This window comes from Varanus komodoensis, unplaced genomic scaffold (genome assembly GCF_004798865.1).
Source record: "Varanus komodoensis strain SLA01 unplaced genomic scaffold, ASM479886v1 scaffold6_4, whole genome shotgun sequence".
Taxonomy (NCBI): Eukaryota; Metazoa; Chordata; class Lepidosauria; order Squamata; family Varanidae; genus Varanus; species Varanus komodoensis.
In genome coordinates this window covers 12,739,902-12,766,881 of record NW_025336347.1, presented here as the reverse complement: position 1 = coordinate 12,766,881, position 26,980 = coordinate 12,739,902, and the positions used below count along the sequence as shown (strand labels likewise).

Below are 26,980 nucleotides of genomic sequence, written 5' to 3'. Positions count from 1 at the left end.
AGTGGGGATATGTTATTGCCCTCCAGGTCAACTTGAGACCCTGGATGATGTCCTGACAGATCAGATTCTAATCCTGGGGCCGATCCTGTTTAATCTTTTCATCAACGACATGGAAGAAGGGATGAACAGTCTGCTGATCGAATTCCCAGACTATATTAAAACCAGGGCAGTGGCCACAACTGAGGATTTGGTACTCCAGATCCAAAAGGATCTGGACAGACTATGGAAGTGGGCAGGAGACAACAGGATGGCATTCAATGTGAATAAGTGCAAGGTCTTGCACTTGGGGCATAGGAATAGGTGTCATAAGTACAGGTTAGGGGACAAGTGGCTGGAGAGCAGCACTTGTGAAAGGGACCTCGGGGTGCTGGTTGACTGCAGGCTAAACATGAGTCAGCAGTGTGATGCGGTGGTCAAGAGGGCGAACGCCACCCTTGGTTGCATAGCCAGAAGTCTGACTTCTAGATCAAGAGAGCTATTACTACCACTCTATACAACGCTGGTGCACCTGCAGCTAGAGTATTGTGTTCAGTTTTGGGCCCCTCATTGCAGGATGGATATAGCCAGGCTAGAGTCAGTGCAACGTAGGGCCACAAGGTTGGTGGCCGGTTTGCAGGGGATGGGGTATGAGGTGAGACTGAGGGAACTGGGTCTCTTCAGCCTGGGAAAGAGGAGACTCAGAGGGGATCTGTTGGCGACATACAGGAATGTGAGGGGATGTCACACGGAGGTGGGTAGAGACCTGCTCTCCCCTGCAGAGGAAGGCAGGACATGCTCCAACAGAGCAAAGCTCAGGGAGCCAAGGTTCAATTTAGATGCCAGGAAGCACTTCCTGACAGTCAGGACCCCGAGGGTGTGGAATGGGCTTCCATGGGAGGTGGCTGAGGCCCCATCGGTGCGGGTGTTCAAGGATAGGCTGGACATGCACATGGTGGGCATGTCGTGAGCAGAGCCAGCTGGGGCCGGGGAAGGGGGCAAGCTAGATGGCCCGGGAGGCCCCTTCTGACTTGCTCTGTTTCTGTGTTTCTATGTTTCATTATTAGATTTCATCCACATTGCTGCTTTTGATGTGAAGAACTAACATGGATTTCAGGTTTGCTACCTTCCTTCTTGGGAACTCTGAATGCTGGAAAGGCCGCAATTGTATCGTGGACATACAGAAGCCACTAGATACTGAGGTCGGTACTACACTCTTTATACAGTCGCCGTCTTTGTTCAGTTGGGTGCCTGTTATTTTTATGAGTGTCATATTTCAGAGTGCGCTCCTCTTTTTCCCGGAAACAAACTCTATCATCTCTGTTTCTTTTCTCAGGAGATCTCTCTCTCCTTCGTTCAGGGGTCCTCTCTCTTCGCCTGTCAGTTGACTTTGCCCTCCTTTCAGGGGGGGAGCTCTCTCTCTTCCTGTCTGGTGACCTCCTTGGATCCATCAACCTTTCAAGCGACCGCCTCCTCCTGCTAGGAGAGCCATCCCTCCTGCGCGTTGGTGACCTTTCTCTTCGTCTCTCTGGAGAAAATTCTCTCCTCTTCTCATGTCTTTCCTTTCTCTCCAAAGTATTGTCGGCACTCCTAGTACCTTCCCTCCTTTTTTCAGGAGATTTCCGTTTCTGTCCATTGATCACCACCATTCGGTCTGGGTGTCGTTCTTGCCTCCCTTCTGGTGACCTGTCTTTTTTTCTGCCTGTTACGCTATTGCTGTTTTTAGAAGTTCCATTCCATGTGTGGTGCTCATTGGATTGTTTGCCAAACTCTCTGCTGCCTTTTGGGTCCTTAAAATATATCCGCTTGTCTCCATGTTGTGATGATTTGTGAAGATCTGGTGGATAACTGGGCTCCAATGATGAGTGTTGACGTCTGTCAGATGGCATGTTTTTCACTTCCGATACATTTTGTGAACCTGTGGCTGGACTGTTCCTGTCACTGCTGGGGTCTGAAAAAGACAACAACAAAACGTTTGGTACCACTGGCTTCATTTCTGAGTCTGAGACCAGTCATTCATTCCTCAGACTTCATAGTGACAAAAACAAACAGTTGTTATTTAATCAGTAGGAAACTAACTGAAGCTTTTGTTAATTTCAGTAACCACAAAAGATGAGAATTATATATTAGTACTCATGTTTGTCCTGGCTCTGTCCATCTTAGGCCAGACTCCGGGATCCTCAACATCAGAAAGAGGAGAGTTTTAATTTTTTTCAGATTCAAATGACAATATGTTGAGCTAGTTTAGGTCCTTTACAATCAAAACCTCCATATCCTCCCTTCCCTTTCACTGTTGCCAGCTCCCCACATAAAAGGTCAATTTTTAAACATTAATATTAGGTTTTTTTTAAAAAAATGAAGGGAATTGTCCTCATGGGAAGAACACATTTAATTTGTATTTATAAATTTCTATTTTGTTGTAAGGAACACAAAACATTCTGCTGTGTCAGTTTCAATATATTGCAGGAGTGTCTTAAGGACAATTTTGGTTTTGCCACAATGATTCAACTTAAACACACACAATGAAAGGTGGAAGGCTGGGGAAGGACATGGCTCCTATTAAAGCAACAGTAAGCTGCTTAGATGTGCAGAATGAAAATTTTAAAGTATTTAAATTTCTCCTTTTGCCAAATATAGATGATGTAAGCTGAAGAAGCAAAGATTTGTGCAGGAGATAAAACTTCATACATAATTTGCAATAGATGATTATGAATTCTTTATTACAAAAATGGCAAAACACTGCAGTTAGATTGTTTTGAGAGCTACTGTATGGTTGCAATTGTTGTTTAGAGAAAACACAGATGTCTCCCATAAGATGACTTAATGGATTTTAAATAAAATAGTTAACATGAATCCAAAATGTGTTCTCAGAAAATTAACATGACAGTATGTAAAGCCACCAATCATGGTGGAGTCCAAGACTCTTCCCTCTTTTTCCCAAGAATGTTAATACTCTTCTCAGATGCAATCTGTTCTTGACAGACTAGGTTAGCTTGGGTTTTGTGCAGGCCTTTTCATTTTGGTGATTTCTGGGTGGGAACCACACGACAGTGTCATTGTTATCAGCTGGCTTTTGACAATGAAGGACCATATTTTGTTCTTCCAAGGGTGCCAAGTCACTTTAGAACCATGCGGTCTGTTGCAAGAGACCATGGTGCACCGTGTACTTACAATTGAAGGAACTGCAGGATGCTCAGAATGAATTGCCGTATATACAGAGGTATAGCAAAGCAGAAAGCAATGTGAGAGAATTAGGCCACAGCACAGAAACACCTAGTATTGATTTTAGCTACAAACCGTAGTTTGATTATGGCCCATAAGGTAGAAGCAAGACTCCCCGAGCTTGTCATTTCTCATACATGCAGCGATATTAGGAGGTATCATCGCTGAGGAAGGAAGAGCCCGGCACCAAGAAAAGTAGGAGAAAGAGAAAGAGAAAAGTAGAATGTTTAGATTCCCTATAATAAGAGGAAAGAAAAAAAATCTTCATTTTTTTAAATCTTAGAATAAAGAAAAGTTTATTTTTTTCCAGTCAGGATTGTCTAGGCATCACCCAGTATAAGGCTGCAGAGACAGCAGTTGTTAAAGCGACATATTGTAATTAAACAGTTTAAAAAGGTGATTAGATAACCCAGACAACTAAAGCATCCATTCTGAGAGAGAAGAGAAGAAAGAGACATAATTGGAACAGTGAGACAGAATGTTAGAGGAAAAACAGTTAACAATCAACAACGACAAAAAGAAGCCCACTGAAGACCACAACGTTAAAAATAAGTACAAAACTCATTACAAAAATATACAGCCTCGTTAGAGAAGCACGTTTCAATCAAGTCAGAAAAATATTGGAACCTAACATTATTTTTGAAGCAACTTGTGAGTGATTGCAGTGAACAGTACTGAAGAAGCAAAGCCCCTCAGGAGTGCGGCCCTGGGCAAGCTTGCATGGAACAAGAGCCGACGACCCCCCAGCATCCCCCTGCCAACTGTGCTAGCCCATGCTGGGAACGATCGGCCCTTTTTCCATCTAAGCTCGCATAGGAATGCACCCTAAACATTGTAAGAGTATGGTAGCACCAGTGCAGCCCCTTGCTTGAAAATGGAATTTGTTATGTGATTACAAAGTTACCGGCAGCCAAATCTTAATAGAAAGCAAGCAAGCAAGCAAGAAAGAAAGAAAAGAAAGGAAGGAAGAAAGAAAGAAAAGAAGCTGGCTGCTCCATGCCCTGGTGTTGGATTTTTATCCTCAGTGCAACAGACATTCTTGACGATGTGGAGCACTTTTTTGTTTTGTTTTTTGATAGGATATATTTACGATGTTTAGCATATGATACAATACTTTACAGGCAAAAGAGCATAGGAAAAGACAGAGCCAAAGAACATTACACAACTTTAGTCCCACTGAAAGATGGCCAACTAAGTGGTTTATACAACAGAAGTGCAAACACAGGAGATTTGATTCATGAAATAGTATAAATGGGTTTGAATTTATAGAGTGAGGCTTTGGCCAGACTATCTACATAAAGTGTGATATAGTGAGCAACCAAGTGAGAGATCTTGAGCATGTTACAAAATATAAATAGACAAGGCCATGTGTGATGATAGATCACACATAAAAATAAACAAACAACAGGTCGTCGTCATAGGCATAACAAATGTGGGGTGTTTCAGGAGATGTCCCCCACGTTCCCCCTTGGGATCAGCCACTCTAATCAACTGTGCCCCCAAGCTGTGCTTTGGAGCTTCTCCTCACCTGCACTGACACATTTTCCCATAGTGCTCGCTACACTGCTGTACCCCTGCCACGCTTCCAAGTTCCTGGCTGTCTTCGACAGATTCCCAGGCAAAAGTCCACTTGAGATATATTCTCACAAAGCTGCATGTAGGTATGTTGACTTTTACAAGTGATTGAAAGAGCTTTGCAAGTGGTTGAATACAGGCCTAGAGTTTAGGAGAAGGTGAACTGACACCTGAACATGTACTGAATCATTTGTAAGACCGGTTCAATGGAGTGCCAAACTACTGGGGGCAAGGAATAGGAAGAGCTCTTGAATTTTTCCCATATGTAAAAACACTTTGTGAGAATATATGCATAGGCTGTGAATCACACCCTCCATCCACAGCTGTGCGATATCAGACCATTTCTCTGTTCTGTTTGTGGAGAACAAATGTAGAAAAGGAAATTCACTGGGACTGTTGTTATGTCCCACACTGGGATAAAAAGAATATAATTTATTGATATATATTATTATCCCAAATATGGGGAAGCATAAAGGACATCTGTTCATTTATGTGCTTATAACATAACTGGTTGAAAACCAATTACATTTGGGGGAAGCCCTACATCGAGGGCATACATTTGAATAATTATCTCAAATAAATAAGACATTATAATCTTATATACAATTCTAAGCCACCCAAACCTCTACCTTGGGAACTCCAATACACTGGGGGACAAGAGGATTTTTCTTTAAATGCTGACCTCATTTTCCTTAGCAAGAAAGTGAAATGTGACCCTCCTCTGTCATGACAACACTGAGAATGGCAATTTGAATTTGTTCATAGTTTACACAGTTGTGAACCAACAGATATTCTAAAGGATAAGGGAGGTGATAGGAGAGGGGTCCAAGTGTATATATTTTTGTATTGCATACTTTTAAAAAATAAATTTATAAATATTTACATAACTATAAGGGGACAGCAAACGCCCAGACACCATCTTGGAAGTCATGCCTACGGTTACAGACAACAGCCAAGGACAAAAGCCCAACAGAGGCTACAGTTTCAGAAGGATAATACAGGATTCCCATTTCTGCATTGATCAGAAGCCGAGAGAACAATTCATCCGCTGAGAAACAGTTTGGCACAGTTCAATAAACATTCCTTGTTTGGTCGGACAGGATAGTAGGGTTTTTGTTTTGTCTCTATGTTTTTGCCCCCTCTGATCACCAAAAATACTGCTTGGAAGATGATCTTGCCTGTACACTGTGCCCCCACAAAAGTCCACAGTAGCAAGCAAAGGATGAAAATTGTGTAGAGAAAATTCAGCACAAGCGAGGCAATTAATCATTTGTTGCCAAGGTTGGTAAGACACTGGTGAAAAAAGAGAAAAAGAAAGAGAGGGGGGAAAAAAGAATCCCCGCTTCAGATCTTGAGACATATCACTCATGGTGTGATGCCAGGAGGAAGAAAAGGAATGTTTTCATAGTTTGACCCACCATATTCTGGTACAGAGCCATCTCCACGTTTGAGAAACAGGCGAACTTTGCGGCCACCATTTTTAATTAGTTCTATGGCTCGAGCATGCTTCATGTTCTTTGTGGTTTCTCCATTGATCTCCAGGATTTCATCACCAATCTGCCAAAAAAAAAAAAAAGGAAAAAGAAAAAAAAAGAACCTATGATTTAGGAAAAATTGTTGGGAAGAAACTGTATGGAACAGGTGGAAACTCAGCAAGGGTTAATGAAACTTAAGGGTCCCACTGCCATAATTTTAAGCCATGCTATCAAATTTCTCAAAGGCTTTCAATTACACATGTGCAAAGGAACGCATGCCAGAAGAGAGCTGGTTCAAGTGTTCAGGCAGGTATTCTACCACCTTATGCACACATGGGGAAAACTCATCTGAAATGGCCCCAAGTCAAACTTCCTCTTGTGAGGAGCCAAGAATCATTTTACCAAAGAGCATCCAGAGCATGCAGAGAATGGGGTGTGCTCTGCAGACAGCTAAGAAAATTACTATTTTAAATGCATGGCAAGTAAGAAATAATCTATATTATTTTTTCTGCTTGTATCTGAATAGAAGTCTTCCTGCTTTCTCTTTTCTTCTTGATCCAAGGCCATGTGAATCCATGGGCAGGATTGTATGGTAAACTCATCTGAAGCCAACTACAGATGAAGTTCCCCAGCAATCATTCGACAAACTGGTCTCAACTTGGAGAACTTTTGGAGCAGCTTCTGATGCAGTGAGAAGTGCTGTGTTTGTGGAACTGGGCAGATGAACTTTTGGGTGGACATAAAGGGTCCTTATTACTGGTGCAGAACTTTTAATTCCCAAGCACAGACTTCTTTTAAATGTATATACTGTTGATTTATAACTCTGCTACACTGTCTAACACATTAAAATTGCTATGTGGTTTCCTATGCCTAATACAACAGAACACGTTACAGCATTAAATAAGAATAGTGGAAAACAATGAAAATATTACATCATCATCACAATAATAAAACAGGGCAGCAACAGTGATTCCTCATAAGTAAGGGAAAGCCTATATAAAAAGGTTCATTCTCAAGAGAAATTTGAAACATGCCACCTTTTGTCCCTCTGGAATCAATACTGGAGAGAGTTCTAAGTGCTACCAGTGACAGGCTCATTTACATACATTGCCTGGTGACATTCGATCGGCCACAACATGATGAGTACAGACCCCTTACAGATCTGAGGGACTGACTCAGATGTGTGAGGGGATGTGGGAGGATTCCAATAGGGGGTGGAAATCCAAGAGACCTTCCATTTTGTTAGTCTCACACTGGCACCTAGTTGCTATTGTGCAAGTTGAGCCAGCCCAAAGATTTCTGTCTCTGAGAGGGACTGTGGTTTGCACCTTAAAAAACAACAGAAACTTAGAAAATGTGTGTCAGTTAAGCTATTTGTGCAACTAGAAACCACATTATGTAGTTCTAATGTGATGTTCACAAATGGTTCTAGATTGATGTAGTCTTCAGCATCCAAAATAGCAAACCGTGGCCTGCTAGAGATGGAAGTTCAGGGTGAAACGCCATCTTGGGCAGGCTTCCAGACATCAGATCAAAAGCAGGAGGAACTTCAAGCTCAATCAAGCTGTCCTCCCAGTATCAACACATTAATGTGGAAAATACCTTCATTCAAGGTTATTGAAACCCATCAGAGTGATTTTCCAATCCTTTTGCAGAATGGATGCAAGACCATTTTGAATGCAAGACCATTTTGACTCACAGCCTGAGCTAACTCCTTAACTGCCAATCAACCTTGCAAGTGTCACATAAAAAGCAGGAAACAGAGAGTGGATATGCGTCTCCAACATACTTTGTGTAGAGCCAGTGAAAAAGGCAGGGCAACATAAAATGGTTTCGTTTCACAAACATACCCTCATTTTTCCACATCTCTCAGCAGGACCATCCTCTGCTAACCGCAGTACATAGAGATCCATGTTATATTCTCGTCCGCCTCGGAGGCTAAAGCCAAACCCCTTGGCACCTCTTTCAAGCTCAACTGTATAAAAATCTTGGTCCGGCTAGGAGAGAGAAATAAGAACCATTCTGCAACCAGCATCTCTTATTCTTCAAAATATATTGCAAATATTATTGCTATTATTATTATTATTACTAGTGATTATGATTTTTACTTAAGATAAACAATGCATTAAATCAGACTTGTTTTCAAACCTGTTTTCTGTCTGCTCCTCTTAACATCTCAAATTAAGTTCTCAAATTAAGAGCAAATGATGGTGTTCTTTAAAAAATTAATCTCATTGTGCAAACTGCATTAAAGTTAACTAAATAATCATTACGACGTTAATCACAAGGAAGTTTCCTAGGTGATCAGCTACAGGCTCACTGATCATATTGTGTGTGTTTCCGTGTGGATGTATTCTTGTTTTATAATTATTCTTGTTTTATCTACTGACAAAAAGTTGCCTAACAAAATCACAGAAAATATCCCTGACTTTATCCTGCCTATATAATGAACTTGCATCCAACAGGAGAGCATTACTTTAGTCACTGTGGTGACAATGACCAGTAGGAGAGGTAATCAGTATGTAAGGCACTGATAGTCAATATCAGGGGCACAAAGCCAGCTGCAGCATGGAGCCACTCCACAACTGGAGAGCCACTCCTGTGATCTTCACACTGCCATTTTCAATTACCTTCTGAGGGTACAGACTGATGGGGCTGCAGCCCCTTTGATGGAACTCCCTGAGCTTGGTTGCTTCTGAAAGATCAACACCCTGTCCAGTTTTTGCAGTTGTTTCCATGGTGGCTGCATAGGGGTGGTGGGGGGTGGGGGCAGGGCTCAGAACCCTCTGCCCACAGCCTTGGAAGTGGGACTCCAAAAAATCCTATGGTCTCTGAGCAATTCTCCTAAAGATTCTGGGATTGTTCTCTAAATATACAGCTTGGAAAACAGTTTACCACCATGGCTAAACTGAAGCAATATAATTTTTGTCCTTTGAAATAAAATTTAAAAATAAAGGCAACAAAGCAAGGAAGAATATACATAATAATATAAGGAGATTATTAAGAAATTCATGAATTATTATTCTTCATCTATCTCCAATATGCTTCTGAGCATGTAGAGTAACCTAGCCTAAGTAGGAGCTCAATATCTAATGAAAATGCCAATTATATGGCATATATATGAAGTGTGCATTACTAACACACCCAAAACAATATTATAGATAATATTATTGCAAAACTTGCCACAATACTCTATTTTTTCGTCTCAGCACAGCTCTGCTACAAAGAGCCTTTCAAGCCAGAATATCATTTGATACATTGATCAATGATTTCAGTTTCTCAGACAAAATAAAAGCAGGGGATCCTCCACTTTTTTAGGTCTGTAAGCACATTGGGATTTTAGGAAATTGCTATGGGCACCACTGCAAAATGGTTCCTGCATGTGGCTAGTCATATAATGGCTGACTTGGGGCTTGGCTAGACAAAATTGAGCTGAAGAGGTGGAGCGGAGTGAGAAACGGTGATGCCATAAATATTTACTTATGGAGGGAGCAGGGATTAGAGAACTTTATGCATGCCATTGCAGGTCCCTGCAGTTGCCACAGCATACATGGGCACCACCACTGGGGATGTCTGGAATAGAGGGAGGGAGGGAGGGAGCATCCACAATGCAAATTGGTTACAGGCATGCAACCTGAAACTGCTGAGCTAACATGGCAGCAGCTTAAAAGAAGCGTATGATGCCTTACCTGTGAGGTTGTGGGTGGCTTGAAATCAAACTGGGAGTCCTGCTTTGGTTTTGCATTGTTTCTGTTCACAAATGAATAAAGGATTGGGGTGACAGAAGGAGAGAGATCAGTTTTATGGAAATAATGATGCACAAGAAGTAATAGCTAGACAGCAGATCAATGCAACATTAGGCTGACCTGGTCTCCTGTGGCATTTGCTGTGGAGTATGTGTGGTTGTAATTGTAGCAATTTTTTCTGCATTGGTCAATAAAGTTGCATTGGAGGATTCTGCAAAATAAAAGAATGATCTTTTTGAGGCAAACTATTTCTGTGATGATGATATACATACAGTTCCATTTGACCAAAGTAATCCATTCGAAGGTATCAAATACATTTTTAATCACCACACAACCGAAGAGGGATTTGTACTGGTTCACATTTCAGAAATCCAATAACAGAAAGCAGGTTATATAAGTAGCTAACCATTAAGTATTTATTTAACAACACGCTGGTGAAGAGATTGACCAGAAAGCTTTACTATGTGGGAAAGGGGTATGAAAAGCAACCCATCTATGAAAACAATAATGACATTTCTCTTTGTCCCACAGTAGCTGTACACAGACAAGTGCATGCGACAACAATTCCATTACCAAGGGTTATGGTGTCTGGCATTTTGTTACCGGACAGGTGTTGCAGTCTGCTGTGACAGCTGCAACATGTTCACCCTTCAGGAGACGCAGGATACACTTGCCCTTTGTGCAAGCTTGTGACCCTCCTAGAGGCAGAAGTGAGGTACCTGAGGGCCAAAAGAGCTCTACAGCCCTCCCGGGAGCAGTCCCCCTCCAGACAAAGGGTTGAGGGAGGAGTGAGCTTTGTCCAGAAGACTTTAAACTGAGCCGGGGTGGGGGGTTGTGGTTTCAGGCCCCACAGAAACTTGTCTGCACTGGGCAAGTGTGGGGAGAGGATCAGGGCTCTGGGACCAGGGTTTTAGAAATACTGCAGGAAATGACAGGACTCCTACAAAGAGGGGGCCAGTATCAGGGAGGATGGGAGGAAGGAGGAGGCTGGTGATTCCAAAGAAAGGAAGCTGTGGGAAGGAGTTGAGGTGCATGTACACCAATGCTAGGAGCCCTCCCGCCCCTTGAGATCGGCGGCAGAGGCCCTTCGTGAAGGACATTAGGAGGGTGAGTACCTGGAGGAGGGCTTTCTCTGCAGTGGTGCCCAATCTATGGAATGCGCTCCCCAGAAAGGTCCGCCTGGCGCCATCGTTATTTGCTTTTCGGCGCCAGGCCAAGACCTTTTTATTTAAACGTCATTTTAATTGTTAATATTATTTATTGATTTTATATCTTCGGCCAGGACGTCTCCAATTATATTGTTTTATAATTGTTAATTGTGTATTTATTTATTGTTGTGAGCCACCCCGAGGCTTTGGCAAATGGGGCGGCATAGAAGCTTGCTAAATAGATCAATTAATAAAATGGGTAATAAGCAGGAAGAGCTTGAAGCTCTCCTGAGAATAGGAGGGTATGACCTGGTGGGAATCACGGAAACTTGGTGGGATGAAAGTCAAGACTGGAATGTAAATATAGAGGGGTACCACCTGTTTAGAAAGGACAGGAAGGGAAAGAAGGGTGGAAAAATAGGTTTATGTGTCAGGGAAGGGATAGGATGCAGGGATAGGATGGGATAGAATGCAGCGCAGATGGGGATCTGGTAGAGGGAGTCTGGGTGAAACTACGGGGTTTTGACAGGGAGAGGGACCTGACAGTGGGGGTATGTTATTGACCTCCAGGTCAACTTGAGACCCTGGATGATGTCCTGGGCTTCCATGGGAGGTGCTTGAGGCCCCATCGGTGAGGGTGTTCAAGGATAGGGTAGACATGCACATGGTGGGCATGTCGTGAGCAGAGCTGGCTGGAGCTGGGGGTCAGACTAGTTGGCCTGGGGGGCAACTTCTGATTTGCTCTGCTTCTATGCTACTTAAATTCCAATATACTATTTAGGGCTGTTTTGCTTTTCACCATTTCCTTTATAATTCAATTTCTCTCATAAGGTACTGCTGTGTGGCCCACACCAATTTTAACTACTCTTTTAAAAATAAATTATAGACCTCATGGTTGCAGAGGAAATACATTATCTATCTGGCAAATCAAAAGATATTTCATTTTCACTATTAAAGATTTTAGAACGGAGGCATGAGCAATAACAATGTACTCCAGTATTATCTTGCCCACTTGAAGGGGGAAGGGTGAAAGGGACCTCTTACATGTCCTAATATCCAGAAACAGTTTTCCGAAACTAAAAATTTGTTCCCAACAAGGCAAATATTCTCAAAGTAGCATGGAGTCCAAGTTTTGAAAAAATGCACATTGTTTCAATACTATCCACCATCTGTTTGACCTGCAAGCTGCTATAGCCTCTTAGTATAACTTTTTTTTAACTTGACCTATTTTTGATCTCATTCGCCCACATCACCATTCAGTCTAATTAGCAGAAGTGACCTATACCGTTTACAGCTTTCCTTGACATCATCATGCCACAAATGTTGTATTATGCTATATTTGATGAAATCACATAATCAGGTCCCTGCAGTCAATTTGATTTAAGGGCAATGAACAATGGGGGATAAAGATGTAGAAAATAAAGAACCTTGTTGCTATATTCTAAAGAACACATAATCTAACATTTCAGACCTGATTATCACTTTGAGACTGCAATATCACTTGCATGCTTGAATAAATCTATCAAAAATACACTGCCCCTAACCCTAACCTTAAACACAATACTGTTCAGTGGGCTAGGCAGCACAATGCAAAATCCCATGGGTTAAACAACCCCACGGAATGTTGCAGGTGATCAGGAGATATGACACAGTACCTCTTGCACATCTGCCCCTTCCCCTTTTAATCAGCAATCCTTGAGCAGCTTCTTTGTAGTGACATAACCTGGACTGCTGGGCAGCTCAGGGATTGAACAACCCAGTGGTTAACCCAACAATAAACCATGGCTTAATAAACAATAAACCTCTGGCTTGTTTAGACTCTAAGCAACTTACAAAGGAGTTGCTTGTGGGTGGAAGTGGTAGGCGTGCTGCAGGCAATGCACTTGCTCTTCCAAGCATCCTGACATGGGCTACCATATCATGCACACCAGGTTAGTGAGTTCATTCGTGAATTGAGCCACCAGTCATTAGCTAGCATAGCAACAGAGTATAAAGAAGCTCCTTGTAACAAATGAGTCCTCAAACTCACACACATTTTCTGTTTTACAAGAACCTAGTATTTGGGTAAGAATTCTCTATGAAATTCAGTGAATGTGCCCATATAAAGTATCAGCTGATGCTTCCAACCTGTCTTTAAATATGGGCAATGATAATGGAAATACATGGTTCCAATAAAGAACTGGCACAGGCATTTTAGGCAAAAGCACAGGCATCGGAAGGTTGAGAACAATAATTATTTCCAAATTACTTATGGTACTTGATTCCTACAAAGTGTGACATCTAAAATCATGCAAATGATATCAAAACATAGTTCTAAACTAAATAAACGGCCCAAGATTGGAGGGAGCTGCTGTGGCAGGGAAACATTGCCAAACACCTGGCAGAAATCTGTCCAATTTGGGGCAAATCCTCCTCCTCCAGCAGTTACACATATGAATATGATTGCAGACTTAGGACTGTATCCAAGATTGTCACTCTGCAAAATCAAATAGTCCTATGCAGCTGATTCTTCCTTTTGCACAAGTAGGTTGCCCATGTTGCTTGCATAACCAGCTGTTCAACCAACTGCACAAGGGGTTTCACAAGGGGAATTTGTAAATGCTTGTACAACTGGCTATATAACAGGTGCAAACTGTTACACAACAGGTTACACAAATGGAATGCACAATCAGTGCACAATGGGTTATGCTTAACTAGGATAATGCACAACTGCTTGTGCAATGGCCCTTGCACAAACATAATTTTAGATGAAATCTCCCCCTGTACATATTTAGAACCTACTTTCTATTTGCACTAACAAAGTGACACAGAGAACTTTGGCTATTGGGCAGTATAGAAATAAAATAAATGAATAAATAAAAATAAACAGTTGCATACTGCTCTATGCTGCCATCTGTAAAACAGGACTGCTTGTGACCCAGTTAGCAAAATGGTCAGGATTGTGAACTGGATAAAGAATTTTAAGTCCTCATTACACTAAAAATGTTGTAGAAGCAATGGCAACACTGATGATGATAATTTGATTTATAATGCTATTAGTGGAGTGCATACTGACAAGTCAATATATTTCCTATGAATACAGTCTTACACTATGCTGGCAGGCTTCCCAAACAAAACACAGGAAGTCACTGTTCACTTCTGCACTGATGTACTGTATCGATTGACCTATAAAGTGCTAAACAGTTTTGTGTTCCTTATGTCCCCTTGTGCTCGTTAAGATCAGCCAGGAGCATTCTCTCTGCTATTGCTTGTGGCACATTAAGCTGAGCAACAGCACATAGAAAAAAATGCTCAAAGGGGCTAAAATATAGCTTTGAATCTTATTCTTCAAGTGTCCAGAAGACCAATATATGTGTTCAAAGAAACAATGTGTTAGCATAGACAGTCTAATACAGGAGTAGGGGAAAGGGACCCTGCGTATATAAGAACTTATAAACCAGTCGGCTGAATCAAGGGACATTCCACTCCAGCATCACACAGTGGTCAAACAGATGTGAACTGGCATCCCAAAGGCTGGGCAGGAGCACAACAGCCTCCTCCCACTGCTATAAAAAGCCTGGAGGCTTCAGCTTCTTCCATCCACCTGGAAAGTTTGGAAGCCTAGGATTCAAGCCTAGTCTTCTCCCTGAAATATCTGCTTGCTCAGCACAGAGACAGCGTTTCTGCAATGAATATGTGATATATTCAAATAGTGAGCCCTGAAGAACATCCATGAAATGAAGACTCATTACAACAGAAACAGGGTCACACGAAAAAAAGAGTCAAACACTCCTAGGAGTGGCAAGCTAGCTGCTCCGTGATGCACGACATGCTGTTTCCAAATATTAGTAAGTTCAAGTCTCTGAACATTTCCCTAAATATTTCAAGATTATATTCTTATGGCCTCTACAGCTTTCAGGACTGAAAGAAGCTATCTTTGCCCCAGTGCCATTCCTCACAGACAAGATTTACACTGGAATTTAGAAAAATGAAAACTTCTAGGAAAATGATGCATTTGATGAATAGTTTCAGGAAACAGAAAGCCTGTGGAATTATTTTAAGTACTACTGTATCTATGCTTTAAATATCCCTATATTGTTCTATATTTGCAAAACTTATGAGTTTCTGGCATATTTTAATGAAATCCCTTTAAAATTGCAATTTAGAAAAAAAAATTCTGATTTCTCTGGAAGCCTAAGACCCTGGTTGCCAAACCTATAATTAATCAAGGAATGTGCAATTTTTTAATATATATAAAATAACTAATAGTTCAATGTACTACTGAAGGGCTCTCTTGACTTGACCATGGTAAATTATGTTGTCTGTGTTTGGATAACACAGTAAGACACTGTGGGTTTATTAAATGGATGCGTACTGTCAGGGACTGGTGAGCCTCCCCGCTCAGTCTGCTATTCACACGCTTACTAGAAATGCGCAACAGATGATGATGATGATTTCATCATCATCTCATCTTTAAACTGGAATTGGACAAAAGGGGGCTGTCTTTGGGTAAGGCGTAAGTATTCTGCATAGCCACCTTTCTTCCCACAATCCAGTCTTGCAGTTCCATTAAATTCTGGTTCTTAGGGTAGCCACAAGCTACAAGAGCTGTTCATTGCAATCTGCTTTGCATGAGTTTAAGTATATTCATCAGGAGCTAGCGTGGGTTTTGAAATGTTTAACTATGTTCACAGAAGAAGCTGAATAACAAAATCTTTCATTTCACATGCATGCTACAATAGAAGTTGTTCTGCATCAGTAAACAACAGAACATAACACACACACACACAATCTAATATACTCCTGCAGCTAGGAAGGGCTGAACTAGCTCTGTTTAAGATTTCCAGGATTCTCTGAATGCCACCCACAGCTTGTCTTGTGCCTTATTCGCACAAAGTATCACTCACTCTGTGCAAATGAGACACTTCCACAAATCAGTGTTTGAACAGGAGATTTGCACCAATTTCCCCTAATCTGTGCAGCTTTCCTCCATGGACAAGGCTGATTTATTCCACAGAAGAAGGTGGTACAAATTAGGACATTCATGCACTTAGAAATAGAAATCAGAAATAAGTATGTGGTCAATAATTTATGAATATTTTCAGCAGCTGTGTGGTTGCACTTGCATTCAGAGGAAAAGGAAATTCCATACATTCTCATCTGCAATGCATTATAAAAGTACTAGTGGTGAAGAAGGAACAAACTAATTTTACCCCAGTACTGTTCCAAGTGAGGTAAACAGACAAAGAGACAACTGTGTTTTGGTATTTTTCCCAGTGGCATTTGTTTATTATTTATGCCAGGGTTCTGAATTCTTTAATTCCAAAGGCCAAGCTATATATTGCTTTGAGGAGATAGGTAGCAGCTTCACCTCTCTCTCTTTCTGCAGGCAACCCTATCCATACTGAGACTCTGTGCTTGTTCTGGAGAGAAAAAAAGGAAGATGCAGCAGCTAAGTACAACTGCCTGGGTTCAAGCACATGCTTCAGGCCACATTTGCAATGTTGTAGTATGGCATCTAGGCTATTAATTGGTACACAGTATTGGGACCGTATTGCACCTGTCTCAGAAGACCTGAACAGACTGTCTACTGCCTTTTGGGCAGAATTCAGGGTGTTGGTTTTAACTTTTAAAAGCATTAAATGGCTTAAGAACTGGCTATATAAGGGACTGCACTGCTTGCTATGAACCTGCTCAAGTACTGAGATTGCAGAAGAAGCCCTTTTGAGGGTTCCCGTGCTCCCCATGGTCTCTCTGATGGGCATATCTGCAAGGGCTTCCTTCTGTGTTGTCTCCAATTTATTGAAAATGATCCCTCAAGAACTGATTGGCTTTTAGAAAGGATGTAGAGATACATATTTTCAATCTGACCTTTTAACATGTATCATTTTAATGTTTTATTGTTTGTAAGATGAAACTCACTTTGGCCACCTCATGAGAAGGAAGGACTCCCTGGAGAAGATCCTAATGCTGGGAACAATTGATGGGAAAAGAAGAAGGGGATGGCAAGAGTGAGGTGGTTAGATGGAGTCACTGAAGCAGTTGGTGTGAGCTTGAGTGGACTCCGGGGCGGGGGATGGTGGAGGACAGGAAGGCCTGGAGGAGTGTTGTCCATGGGGTCGCAATGAGTTGGACACGACTTTGCAACTAACAACAACAATGGTCTTATTTTTATTGTATCAAATATTTATTATCCATGTAAACTAGCAGAAAAAGAAAAAAGTAGATCCTGCAGACCTGAGGTCTACCCACTTTGGTTTAATGAACAGCATGCATCATGTTTTATGGTGCATGAGAATTTAGAAAAGGGCAATACCTTCCTTAAAAAAGAACATTTATCATACCCATATTTATTTTATTCATTTATTTTATTTAACACATTTAAATCTCACCTTTTATAAAAAGAGCTTGAAACAGTTCACAACAGCAATAATTGCAATTAGAAAAGTCTAAAAGTTTAAAATATTGTTTTAAACTTTAAACTATCACCTGCAATCTAATAGTAAAAAGGATATCTCAGATCTGATGAATGAACTCACTGAATGAAAATACTATCCTGCTATCTCATCCCCTTGCAACCTTTCTGCCCTGCACTCAGTCTTTGGACAATAAATCCTCCATCTGGGAAAAGCTTCTGAAGCTAAAACAGGAGCATAACTAAAGAAAAGCCTTTTAAAGTCTCCCTTGATCTGAACAGAAAAACAAAGCTTCTTTTCAGCAGGCTTAAAATATGGCCATGTGCTTATCCCTTTTGCTTCCCAGCCTTCCTTTGCACACATAAAATGTTCAGATTATACATAGTTAAAGGCAAAGGATGAGGACCAAATATTCCCCCCACTGAACACGCAACCATTCCTAAAGAACAAAAGCAGATTCAGAACATACAAGATGGACATTAGGTAAGATTTAGTCATAGTGTGTTAAATCTGCAAACAGGAATGAAAGGATATACACAATTGTGACTGCAGCAGGGCCCCACTGACTTCAGATCTGGTACTTTCCCAGCTGATCCTGACCATGGTGCAGGAGAAATAACAGTTCCTTCCAGTCATTTGGGCTTTGTGTCAAAAGCAATGCAAGGCTATGTTACCTACACACAAAATATAATATCCCTCTAACACCCACTATTTTTGCATGGCATTTTGCTTCCACGAGTTAAGCTAACAAATTAGACATACAGAGAAGGGATGCAGAGACAAATGAAGAGCAGATAAACATTTAACATAGTCAGAAAGCTAAAAGCTGGAAAAGGGGCAGTGGTCCTGAGTGAACTACACATAGTTCCTGACATCCCACTGTGTGAAAAAAAGAAGAAGAAGAAGCAGGCTAGGAATGCAAGACACCCCCCTTCCACTTTTGAGCTTCAACCAATACTGTCTGTGCATAATCTATAAGCACTTCTCACCTTCTGATCACGCAACCATGAGGACTACTATCAACATTATTATTATAATTTTTCATTTCTATACTGTCCCTTAGCTGGAGCTCTCTGGGAGGGTTTACAACAATCAAAGTGAAAGTGTGTGGGGGGGGGGGGTTTGGTTTTTTTTAAGTTTAGGTTTCCAAAATGCACAGTGCTGTACCAAGTTAAATGGGTTGTGGAAATGCTGCAATGTTAAATTCAAATATTTGTAATCATTGATAATCACTCAAAAAACTGATTAAATGGCAGAGCCCACATGGCACACTGGAGGAACTCCAGGGGTTTACATGGCTCAGTTATGCACAGATAAATTTGTTGTACTTTGGGGGTAACTATTTGGAACATATGTGGTCACCTAATATCAAAGCACCTGGGCGTCTTACATATTCCTGATGACATAACTCTAGGCAGAAAGAAAAAGATGAGTGGGTGGAATCGGAAATCCAGCGTGCACCTCCAGTTTCATTAAGTTGATAATTTCTGTACTCAGCAGCCACACAGAGAAACATACACACTCTTGTGGGATCAAAGCCTACCTTTTTTCCATACAGGTAGCATCCCTTTCCCAACCCATCCTCAGTGGTATTTCTAAAGAATGAAATACCTTCAAAACTTCCTTCAAAATAGCCCAAGGCTTTATAATTGCTCAGAAGTCATACTCAAAGTCTGGAGTAACTCCGGGCAAGTCCAAGGCCCATAAAAAGCAATAACTATGTATGAGGGAAAGGAGAGGGAGAAAAAGAAGGAAAGAGAGAATATATACTTTACCATCCCCTGGAATAATGCGCAGAGTAACCATATTTCCTGCTTCTTTAATTAGGTTGACGATGTCCGAATGTGATTTGTTGGTGATGGAGCATCCATTAACGGCCAATATCCGGTCCCCCACTTTCAGCTTCCCGCAGCGGTCTGCTGGGCTTCCCTCAATAATCCGACCTATTTTGTGAGGCATGGCCACACATGCATTGCCTGCTTTTGTTTTGATAATTGGGTTTTGTTTTGTTTTTTGTTTGCGTGTGTGCAATTTTTTTTAAAAAAATGTTTATATACGTTGGGAACATGGTGAAGGGGGAAAGGAGAAAAAGGGTTGAAAAGGGAAAGAGAAGGTTAAGGGTTAATTAATTAATGCACCAAGCAAAAGTTATTAAAGGATAGCTTTGCTGCCAGTGTTCAAAACATTGGCAATCAACTCTGTGAGGGCAAAGTAGAACTTGCTAACTGGCATTACCTACATCTTGTTCAGTAATCTCATTGTGCATGTGCGCGCACACACACATGTCCATTATATTGTTGAGAATGGCATCTTTTGATGGGTTCCAGCTTTGCTCAACAGTCCCCAAAATAAGAGAGGATTTTAGTTGCAAACTTGAAACTGCTGGAATTAAATGCCACCTTTTTTTACTTTCCTCAGTTGATAATATCTTCTCATCTTCCTCTCAGCCAGTGGCTGCTAAAGCTTCTGCCAATGTTTTGTTCTTTCTCCATTTGGAAAGATAATCATTCTATGTCTAACAAGGAATAAGAGTTTTGTTTGAATTTCTTTAACTCATAGCAATTCATCTTATAAAATGAACACAGCATGGGTAAAGCAGCAGGGATCTGGGTTTCCTTGTTCTTCTATGGTGGGCAAAAGAACTATTTGAGGCAAGGAGAAGATAAAGATGGGGCAGGACTGGAATGCATGATCTTCTAGATCTGGACCATCTCATAACTCTTCCCTTGTTGTGATCTTGGTATACATAGACAGGAAGGCCCACAGACTAACCCAAACAGCTCTAAATAACAACCCAATAATTTAACTACACATTTGCCAATTCTGCTTTCATAAAACTTATTTCCAGGTATTCCTGATTAGACTTAGAGTCTGAAAGAGAAAAACAGCAAGTAATCTGGGATGAATGTATTTATTTTCTTGCAAGGTTAATTACTTCCTAGTCATTTTTTTTTGTTGTTGCAGCCACATATGATCAGGAAGGATCACAGTGGTGGCTACTTGGACTCTTAACATGATTAAGGATTAGATACCCAGCATTTCACTGAATCCAGCTGACTGCCAGGCAATGCAGTGGTGAAGGAGGGCTTATACAGGTCTTATTAGTTGTTGTAGTGTAAATCTGTAGATGATCAGCTTCATCATCATTAGCATGATCCACTGCAATGCAATGCCTATTCTAACTAGTTCCCACTAATTCCAAAATTAATGTTAATTTTCACCTCACTGAAAACCAGGAAGCATGAAAGTTCTCTACCATTGTCTCTCAAAATGTCCCATTTTTAATTCAACCTCACCATAAGGTCATGCTATTATATTCACTCTCAGCCCAGTATCTCCCTCTCATGTCTTCATGGTTAAGCTTAATGGCAATTGGTTACAGTGGGTTGCTGCATCATCCAGACTTGGACTATTTTGTCTATGGTGGTATGGTGGGTGAGAACTCATGAACTCTTGTTGGGTTTCTTTTGCCCATGATGGGTTGTTGCATTGTCCAAATCCAGGTGACTGATCTTGCCATGGAAAGTAGAAGTGGTAAGTGAGGCAACTGGCAAGAACAGGAAAAAAAGTCCTTTTTGCACTTGTTGATCTCACTTATGCTGCCAGGAAAGAGCAAAAAGTGCAGTGCCCTGATGATAGTCAAAGCAAAAAGAGAGAAAAAGCTCTGAGAAAAACTCAACAGTGTGTAAATCTTGCCACCTTGTTTTTGCAACTAAAGGGCTTTCACAGCTTTGCTTTCCCTTGACAGCAAACCTTTTGACAGCTATCAGGAAAAAGCAACATGGGAAAAAAAATACTATTTGGAACCTCTCTGGGCCAATGTCTGGGGTAGGTACCTGCTGCATTTTGAAAGCACTTGGCAGCAGACCCCCATCACAGACACTGCTGAAGTGTGACTTCCTATTTTGGACTAATCAAATTAGATTTTAAAACAATGCACATATTTGGTGTGCAATTGTTATTTTTAAACAGCAGACAACCAGTGATAGCCCCTCCAATGGACCACTTCAGCCTCCCAAAAAGAGTTGGGGGAAACCACAGCAAGAAAAAAATGGCATGCAAACATGACAGGGAGGTGGAGACAAATGGGTGTAGCTGTGGTGTCCCCAGGAGGGCTAAAAGGAAAGGAAAGGAAGAACAACCCATGGTAAAACCCATCATTTGTCAGGTATAGACTGTGTGGGTCACGAAACAATAAAGCACAATGGATTAGTGTGAAATGCAAACCTGCCCACAGGGTACCCAATTGATAAGGGTATCAATTCACTCTTTATATTTTGATAGTGTACTACTGGACAAAAATTACACTTTTCTGTATCACAGAACTGATCCACAAATTTGGGGGTTATTGAACGACAGACAACTCTAACAAAAATCAAGAGACAAATACAGGAGATGAACTCAGTTCAATCTTGGTGGGTGCTGCCAATGACTTGGTTCACCTAATCAAAAGAAGCAGGTGCAGCACATGCTGGGCAGGATTTTCATATTCAAAGCATGGTCACAGGTTGTCATGTTGTGAAAACCCAGGTACCGCGGGCTATGGGGTGGTGGTTTGGCAATCCTTGCATAACCCAACAACAGGCAGACCATGGGCTGTGTGCGAGTTGTTCAACTCTTGCATAATGCACAGACACAACATCACACCACAAGTCGGGTACTGAATATTTCAAATGGGCACCCCCACACGCCACAGCTCACCATGGCTTAAATGCACTGGCTGGTCCACACAACTGAACAGTGTACCCCAGCTATAGTGATTGTGGGATGTTTAATCATGTATACCAGCCCAGTATGACACTTCCTACATGGCTTTGTGGAAGATTTTGTAGTGTGCTATTAAGCATTATATTAAAGTAGAATTGGTAGAGGCAGGGTGGCAGTGGGGACTGTGTAGTGCTTTTATCTTGTCTTATATTTTAAAAGTGTTAATCCTTTTCTCTTCAGAAAGAAAGAAAGTTGCTTACTTTATAACCTAATCTAAAGAGGTGCATTATTTAATAGACTTCAGTAAGTGAAGTACAAGCTATTCTTTACTCTTAGCTATTTACAGAATGTGGAAATGAGGAGTGCCTCTAAGAGGGCAGAGAATGTGATATCTTGTATATCTCAAGATTCTGTCCTTTCTGTTGCTTCATCTCAGTCCAGGTCATTGATTGCTTTGAATTCCTTCTCAGCTTTTCTTTTGGTCATTCTAGCCTATTGGTGTTCTTGGGTTTAGGCAATTTCTTTGATCTGTCATTTATTTTGACTTCCAATTTCTACTTCAATTTATGAATCTGATTTCCAACAAAATGACATTAAATCTGCCCCTTTAAAAACAAAATTTGCTGTGATTTGACACCACATAATTATCATGGCACTTGGTGTCCATGTTCATACATATGGCCTCAGAGCTCTACAAGATAAGTAGAGGAAGGAATTCAGATGGGTACAACTGAAATAATAACTGTTCATGAGGCTATAGCTACAACATTTGTATCATTCACATGTGGGTGGAAAGAATACTAATCCATTCATCCAAAGATATGCTTGCACTGAATTTTTATTAGTAGTTTTAGAAATATGCCTATTTTGTGCTAGTACCAGAAAGATCACAATGAAGGATGAGTTAAAGGATCATATGAGCAAATGCCCACGGACTACCAGAAGGCAATGGGACTGAGTGGTTATTATACAACTTATAATGCGAAGTGTGCCCCACTCCTACACATAACTGGCTAACTCACATGGGAAGAGCTTCTCTTGTATGATTTCTAAGCATAACCAGTGTGCTTAATGAATACTCCCCTCCCCCAGAATAACAAAGAAGCCAACTTTGACCTAGCTTGGTCCATCCTTACATACTATGGACAAAAAATACTGAACTCACCCACCCACACCCCTGGAGGTGTGAGGCAAATACTGTGTAGCTAAGGGTAAGCATCTCATGCAGAATGTGGGGGAGAAATGTTTTCATGGGAGCAGGGTGGGGATGGGGGAAATCCAAAGTTAAGACATACATTTGCTTTCATTTAAGCTCATTTTTCTAGCTCTAAACAGTTGCTCTCTCAAGAGACTTTGGAAATAAACATAATCACGATTGATAAGCCAATTGGATTGGACAGGTAAACACATCAGAATATTCATATTTAAGAGATGCTTCTCATGTTACTTCCTTCCATTAAGCTTTAAGAGGAAAAGTATGTGTTAACTATTAGGGGAAGGGGGTTTTCTTTATGGTGGCCCCCTATACCTAATAATTGCTACTAACGTGGAGCATTTTGCCTAGCTAGCCTAGTTTAGTTGTTTTGGCTCATTATCTTGTCTTTAATTATGGCCTCTTAATTAGCTAGTAGAGCTGATCAAGGAGATCCTTTGAAGACTGAGTGGCTATCACATGGCATTCCAACTGCATCTTTTCTTCTTTGGGGTGGATGAGTCAGAGAGTGCAAATATTTCCGCTCTTCTGAATTTGCCCACAACACTTGGCAAAAGTAGTTCAGAACCCCCTGCTCTAATAAAGAGCAGCAGCCTATCTTAATATTATGAACATGAACCTGGAAAATGAGACATCGGTGGCTTGCTTATCCACAGCTGGGTAAGCTATGCAATGAAACAAGTCATGTTTGAATATAAAAGGTTTATGATAGAGACAATTCCAAGGCTGGTATCTGAGGGGACAAAGCTCCTCTGCAGCACCACACTGACAAGCGCAGCTGCTGTATGTAGATTCAGGTTTCAGACCAGATCTGAAAACCGCAGCACTATGAAGCCTTCCTGATACTTCTTTCTCTGGGTTGGCCTTACTCTTATTCTGTCTCTTTGTTCTGTCCTTGTGCCAAAGACAACTGGAGGAAAAGAGCATAGCTGAGGGAGACATGGGTTAATTCAGATGAGGCCAATTCTGAATTGAAAGAACCTGCTGCACGCCTCATATCTACAATCCACAGCTGGAAGGACAAGGCTGCATCCTGATGTTAATGAGAAGGCAGTCATGGACAAAGCACTTACCCATGCAAGCTTTCCACATGGGTGGTGTCATGCTTAAAAAGGTGCCTACCCCAGGCACTGGCACTGCACCATCCAGGATTTTCATGTCAGCACAGAACCACTAGGAACACAGACTGCTAGCAGGCAAACCACATAGGATAGTCTGCGGGCTAAGAACTTCTTAAATATGATGTTGGCCAGATGGAGTGCTTGCATGGGAAAATGCTAAATTGGGTGGTAGGAGCCATTCCTTATCTGGACTGCCATATGCGATGATTGGCTGCCAGATCCTGGAATAAATGGCACTTCCCAGCTTTTCAGGAAGGCTGATGCTAGAGACAGTGGAAATACTACAGTGGTCATGAAAGAAGAATTCAAATCTAATATCACTGCAGCTGCTAATAATGCAGTGATTTCCCCTGCCTATCTCAGTGTCTGTCTACTTTGCTTAACGGGGCCACTAAGAACAGGAATGCATCTCTTAGGTCAGACAAATTAATATAGAAATATTTTAATTTTTGGAATGAAAGGGCTTCTTTGTTTAAAACACAGACATTCAAAATGTATAGTGTTAAACATACTTGGTTCCGAAGATCTCTCCTCTCCTGGTCCTGGGAAAGCCACTAGCTACAAAAGAACTTTGCTTTAAGCTAGGGCTATGCAATGAGGTACCTGTGGGCACTAATGTGCCCCCATACACTCTCCTTGATACTTATGGAGATGCCTCATTCTTCTCAATTTTTATTTAAATATTTTTTATATAAAATCTCACACTGGCAACTTTGATTCCTTCAATGTGAAGCATAAGCCTCTAGCATTGGCCACTACAGTTTTCAATGAATGCCTCTGGACTGGTGACTTGTCCTTTGCTATTAGTCATGTCCATCCATAGCAGCCATTTTATGGTTGTATCTAGGACAGTTTCTCAAATTTTCAACCTTGCCCACAGGCAAAAAGGTTGTCTACTCTGGTTTTATACACAGCCCTACAGGCTCTGTTCTCTCTCTAGAGAAGGTCCAATGAGGAACAACCTTTTCCACTGCTGCCCTTACATGAAGGAACTGTCATAAATAACATCTACCATTCACAGTTGAAAATGTCAGCCTGCTTTTTTAAAGCAAAAACAACTCTAACTTAGCTCTTAACAAGACCTGGGAGGCAAACATCTCCCAAAGCTTGACTTTCCAATCAAATATATTAATTAAATAGAATATGGGCACTTTCATGAATTGTAATCCCTGTTTATCCACATTTAATTCCCACTCTTATTGTACAGAATGTCAGCTTAGTCTCTTTTTACAAAAAGAGCTGTAAAACAAGGGTAGCTGCCTTTTTTCTTGGCTCTGTGTGGGTGGATGGTTAATACAGGGTTGCTTGTGAGGTACGGCACCATAGATAAGCTGAAGAAAACCCAGCCCAATTAACAGCATATCCAATTATTTCCTTCCTTAGGAGGGTAAAATACCACCAGGGGTTATATAGATAAGGGCAAGTCATCAGGCTCCTCCTAAGAATATTCAGGACTTACCAAAGGTTGTTCCAGCTTCTGGCCGGCTGACGGAAGACACGATGACAAAGCCGAAACCCTCATTCTCTCCCCGGCGTATCTCCACATCATAGGGTTGCACCACAGTGCTGACCACTCCGCTGCCTCCACCTCCTCCACTGCCAATCCCACTGGTGCTGCCACTGCCCGAACTGACCGTATTGAGGGAGTTCTGGCTGCCCTGTGGGGTGCGTTTCTCCTCTGTCAGAGAAGCAGGCTGGTTGCTGCTGTGGTGAGATGAGGCTGGAGAGGGAACTTCATTCTCTGCCTTTGGAACTGCTTGGGAAAGATGCAATTCCTCATTAGCACTCTTCACCTGACACCCAGGCTCCCAATAAAATTACAAAAAATAACTCATTAACTTAATAAAATGCCTACTTTCCTGTCAACTGATCATAGAAAGTTTACCATCTATATTCTGTAAGACAGTTTCCCCCTGTCTGAGTCCTTCCAGATGCTTTAAACAATTCCCTTAAACCTCAGTGGCCAGGGATGATGGGAATTACAGATGAAAACATCCATAAGGATCCAGCTGTGGGGAGGCTGTTGTAAGACCACCTTATGAATACATATCTCAGCAATGCTCGAGGTTTTCCTGTGTTCCATCAACCAGGGCTTGAGCATGGCCAGTTCAGTGGTGGCACACATCTGGGTTTCCTTCCTAGAGAGATCTATTTTGTGAGTTCTTTTCACTCAGTCCTAGCATAAGATCTATTCTGTTCTTTTTGCAGTTTAAGTAGAAGAATTTATGGTATGTTTATACTGGTTTAAAGTTGTATTTGCACTTTTTATGCTATTATCTTGATTTTTGTTTCCATTACTTGTGTTCTTTTTTTTGGGGGGGGTACAATTGACTATAGGCAACTATTGCTGCTAATAAATATACTCATAACACAGGATTCAGTTAAGAAATGGCACACTGGGA

The 26,980-nt window shown here is 41.3% G+C and overlaps 1 protein-coding gene across 26 annotated transcripts in view; it reads right to left on the bottom strand.

The window, feature by feature from the left end:
- Nucleotides 1-912: 912 nt before the first annotated feature.
- Nucleotides 913-26,980, bottom strand: part of MAGI1 (membrane associated guanylate kinase, WW and PDZ domain containing 1) — a 522,735-nt gene continuing 496,667 nt past the window's right edge. For 6 of the 26 annotated variants that reach the window (XM_044452073.1, XM_044452079.1, XM_044452076.1 and 3 more), the window contains 7 exons: nucleotides 26,038-26,334; nucleotides 19,313-19,516; nucleotides 10,115-10,205; nucleotides 9,938-9,998; nucleotides 8,099-8,245; nucleotides 6,192-6,330; nucleotides 913-1,927 (listed from right to left, as the gene is read on the bottom strand). In XM_044452073.1, the coding sequence (XP_044308008.1) occupies nucleotides 1,167-1,927; nucleotides 6,192-6,330; nucleotides 8,099-8,245; nucleotides 9,938-9,998; nucleotides 10,115-10,205; nucleotides 19,313-19,516; nucleotides 26,038-26,334 (1,700 nt within the window). In that variant the 3' untranslated portion in view covers nucleotides 913-1,166. Of the gene's footprint in view, nucleotides 1,928-3,273; nucleotides 3,363-6,191; nucleotides 6,331-8,098; nucleotides 8,246-9,937; nucleotides 9,999-10,114; nucleotides 10,206-19,312; nucleotides 19,517-26,037; nucleotides 26,335-26,980 lie in introns of all 26 variants that reach the window. The other 20 variants (XM_044452094.1, XM_044452093.1, XM_044452071.1 and 17 more) reach the window with 11 other exon arrangements.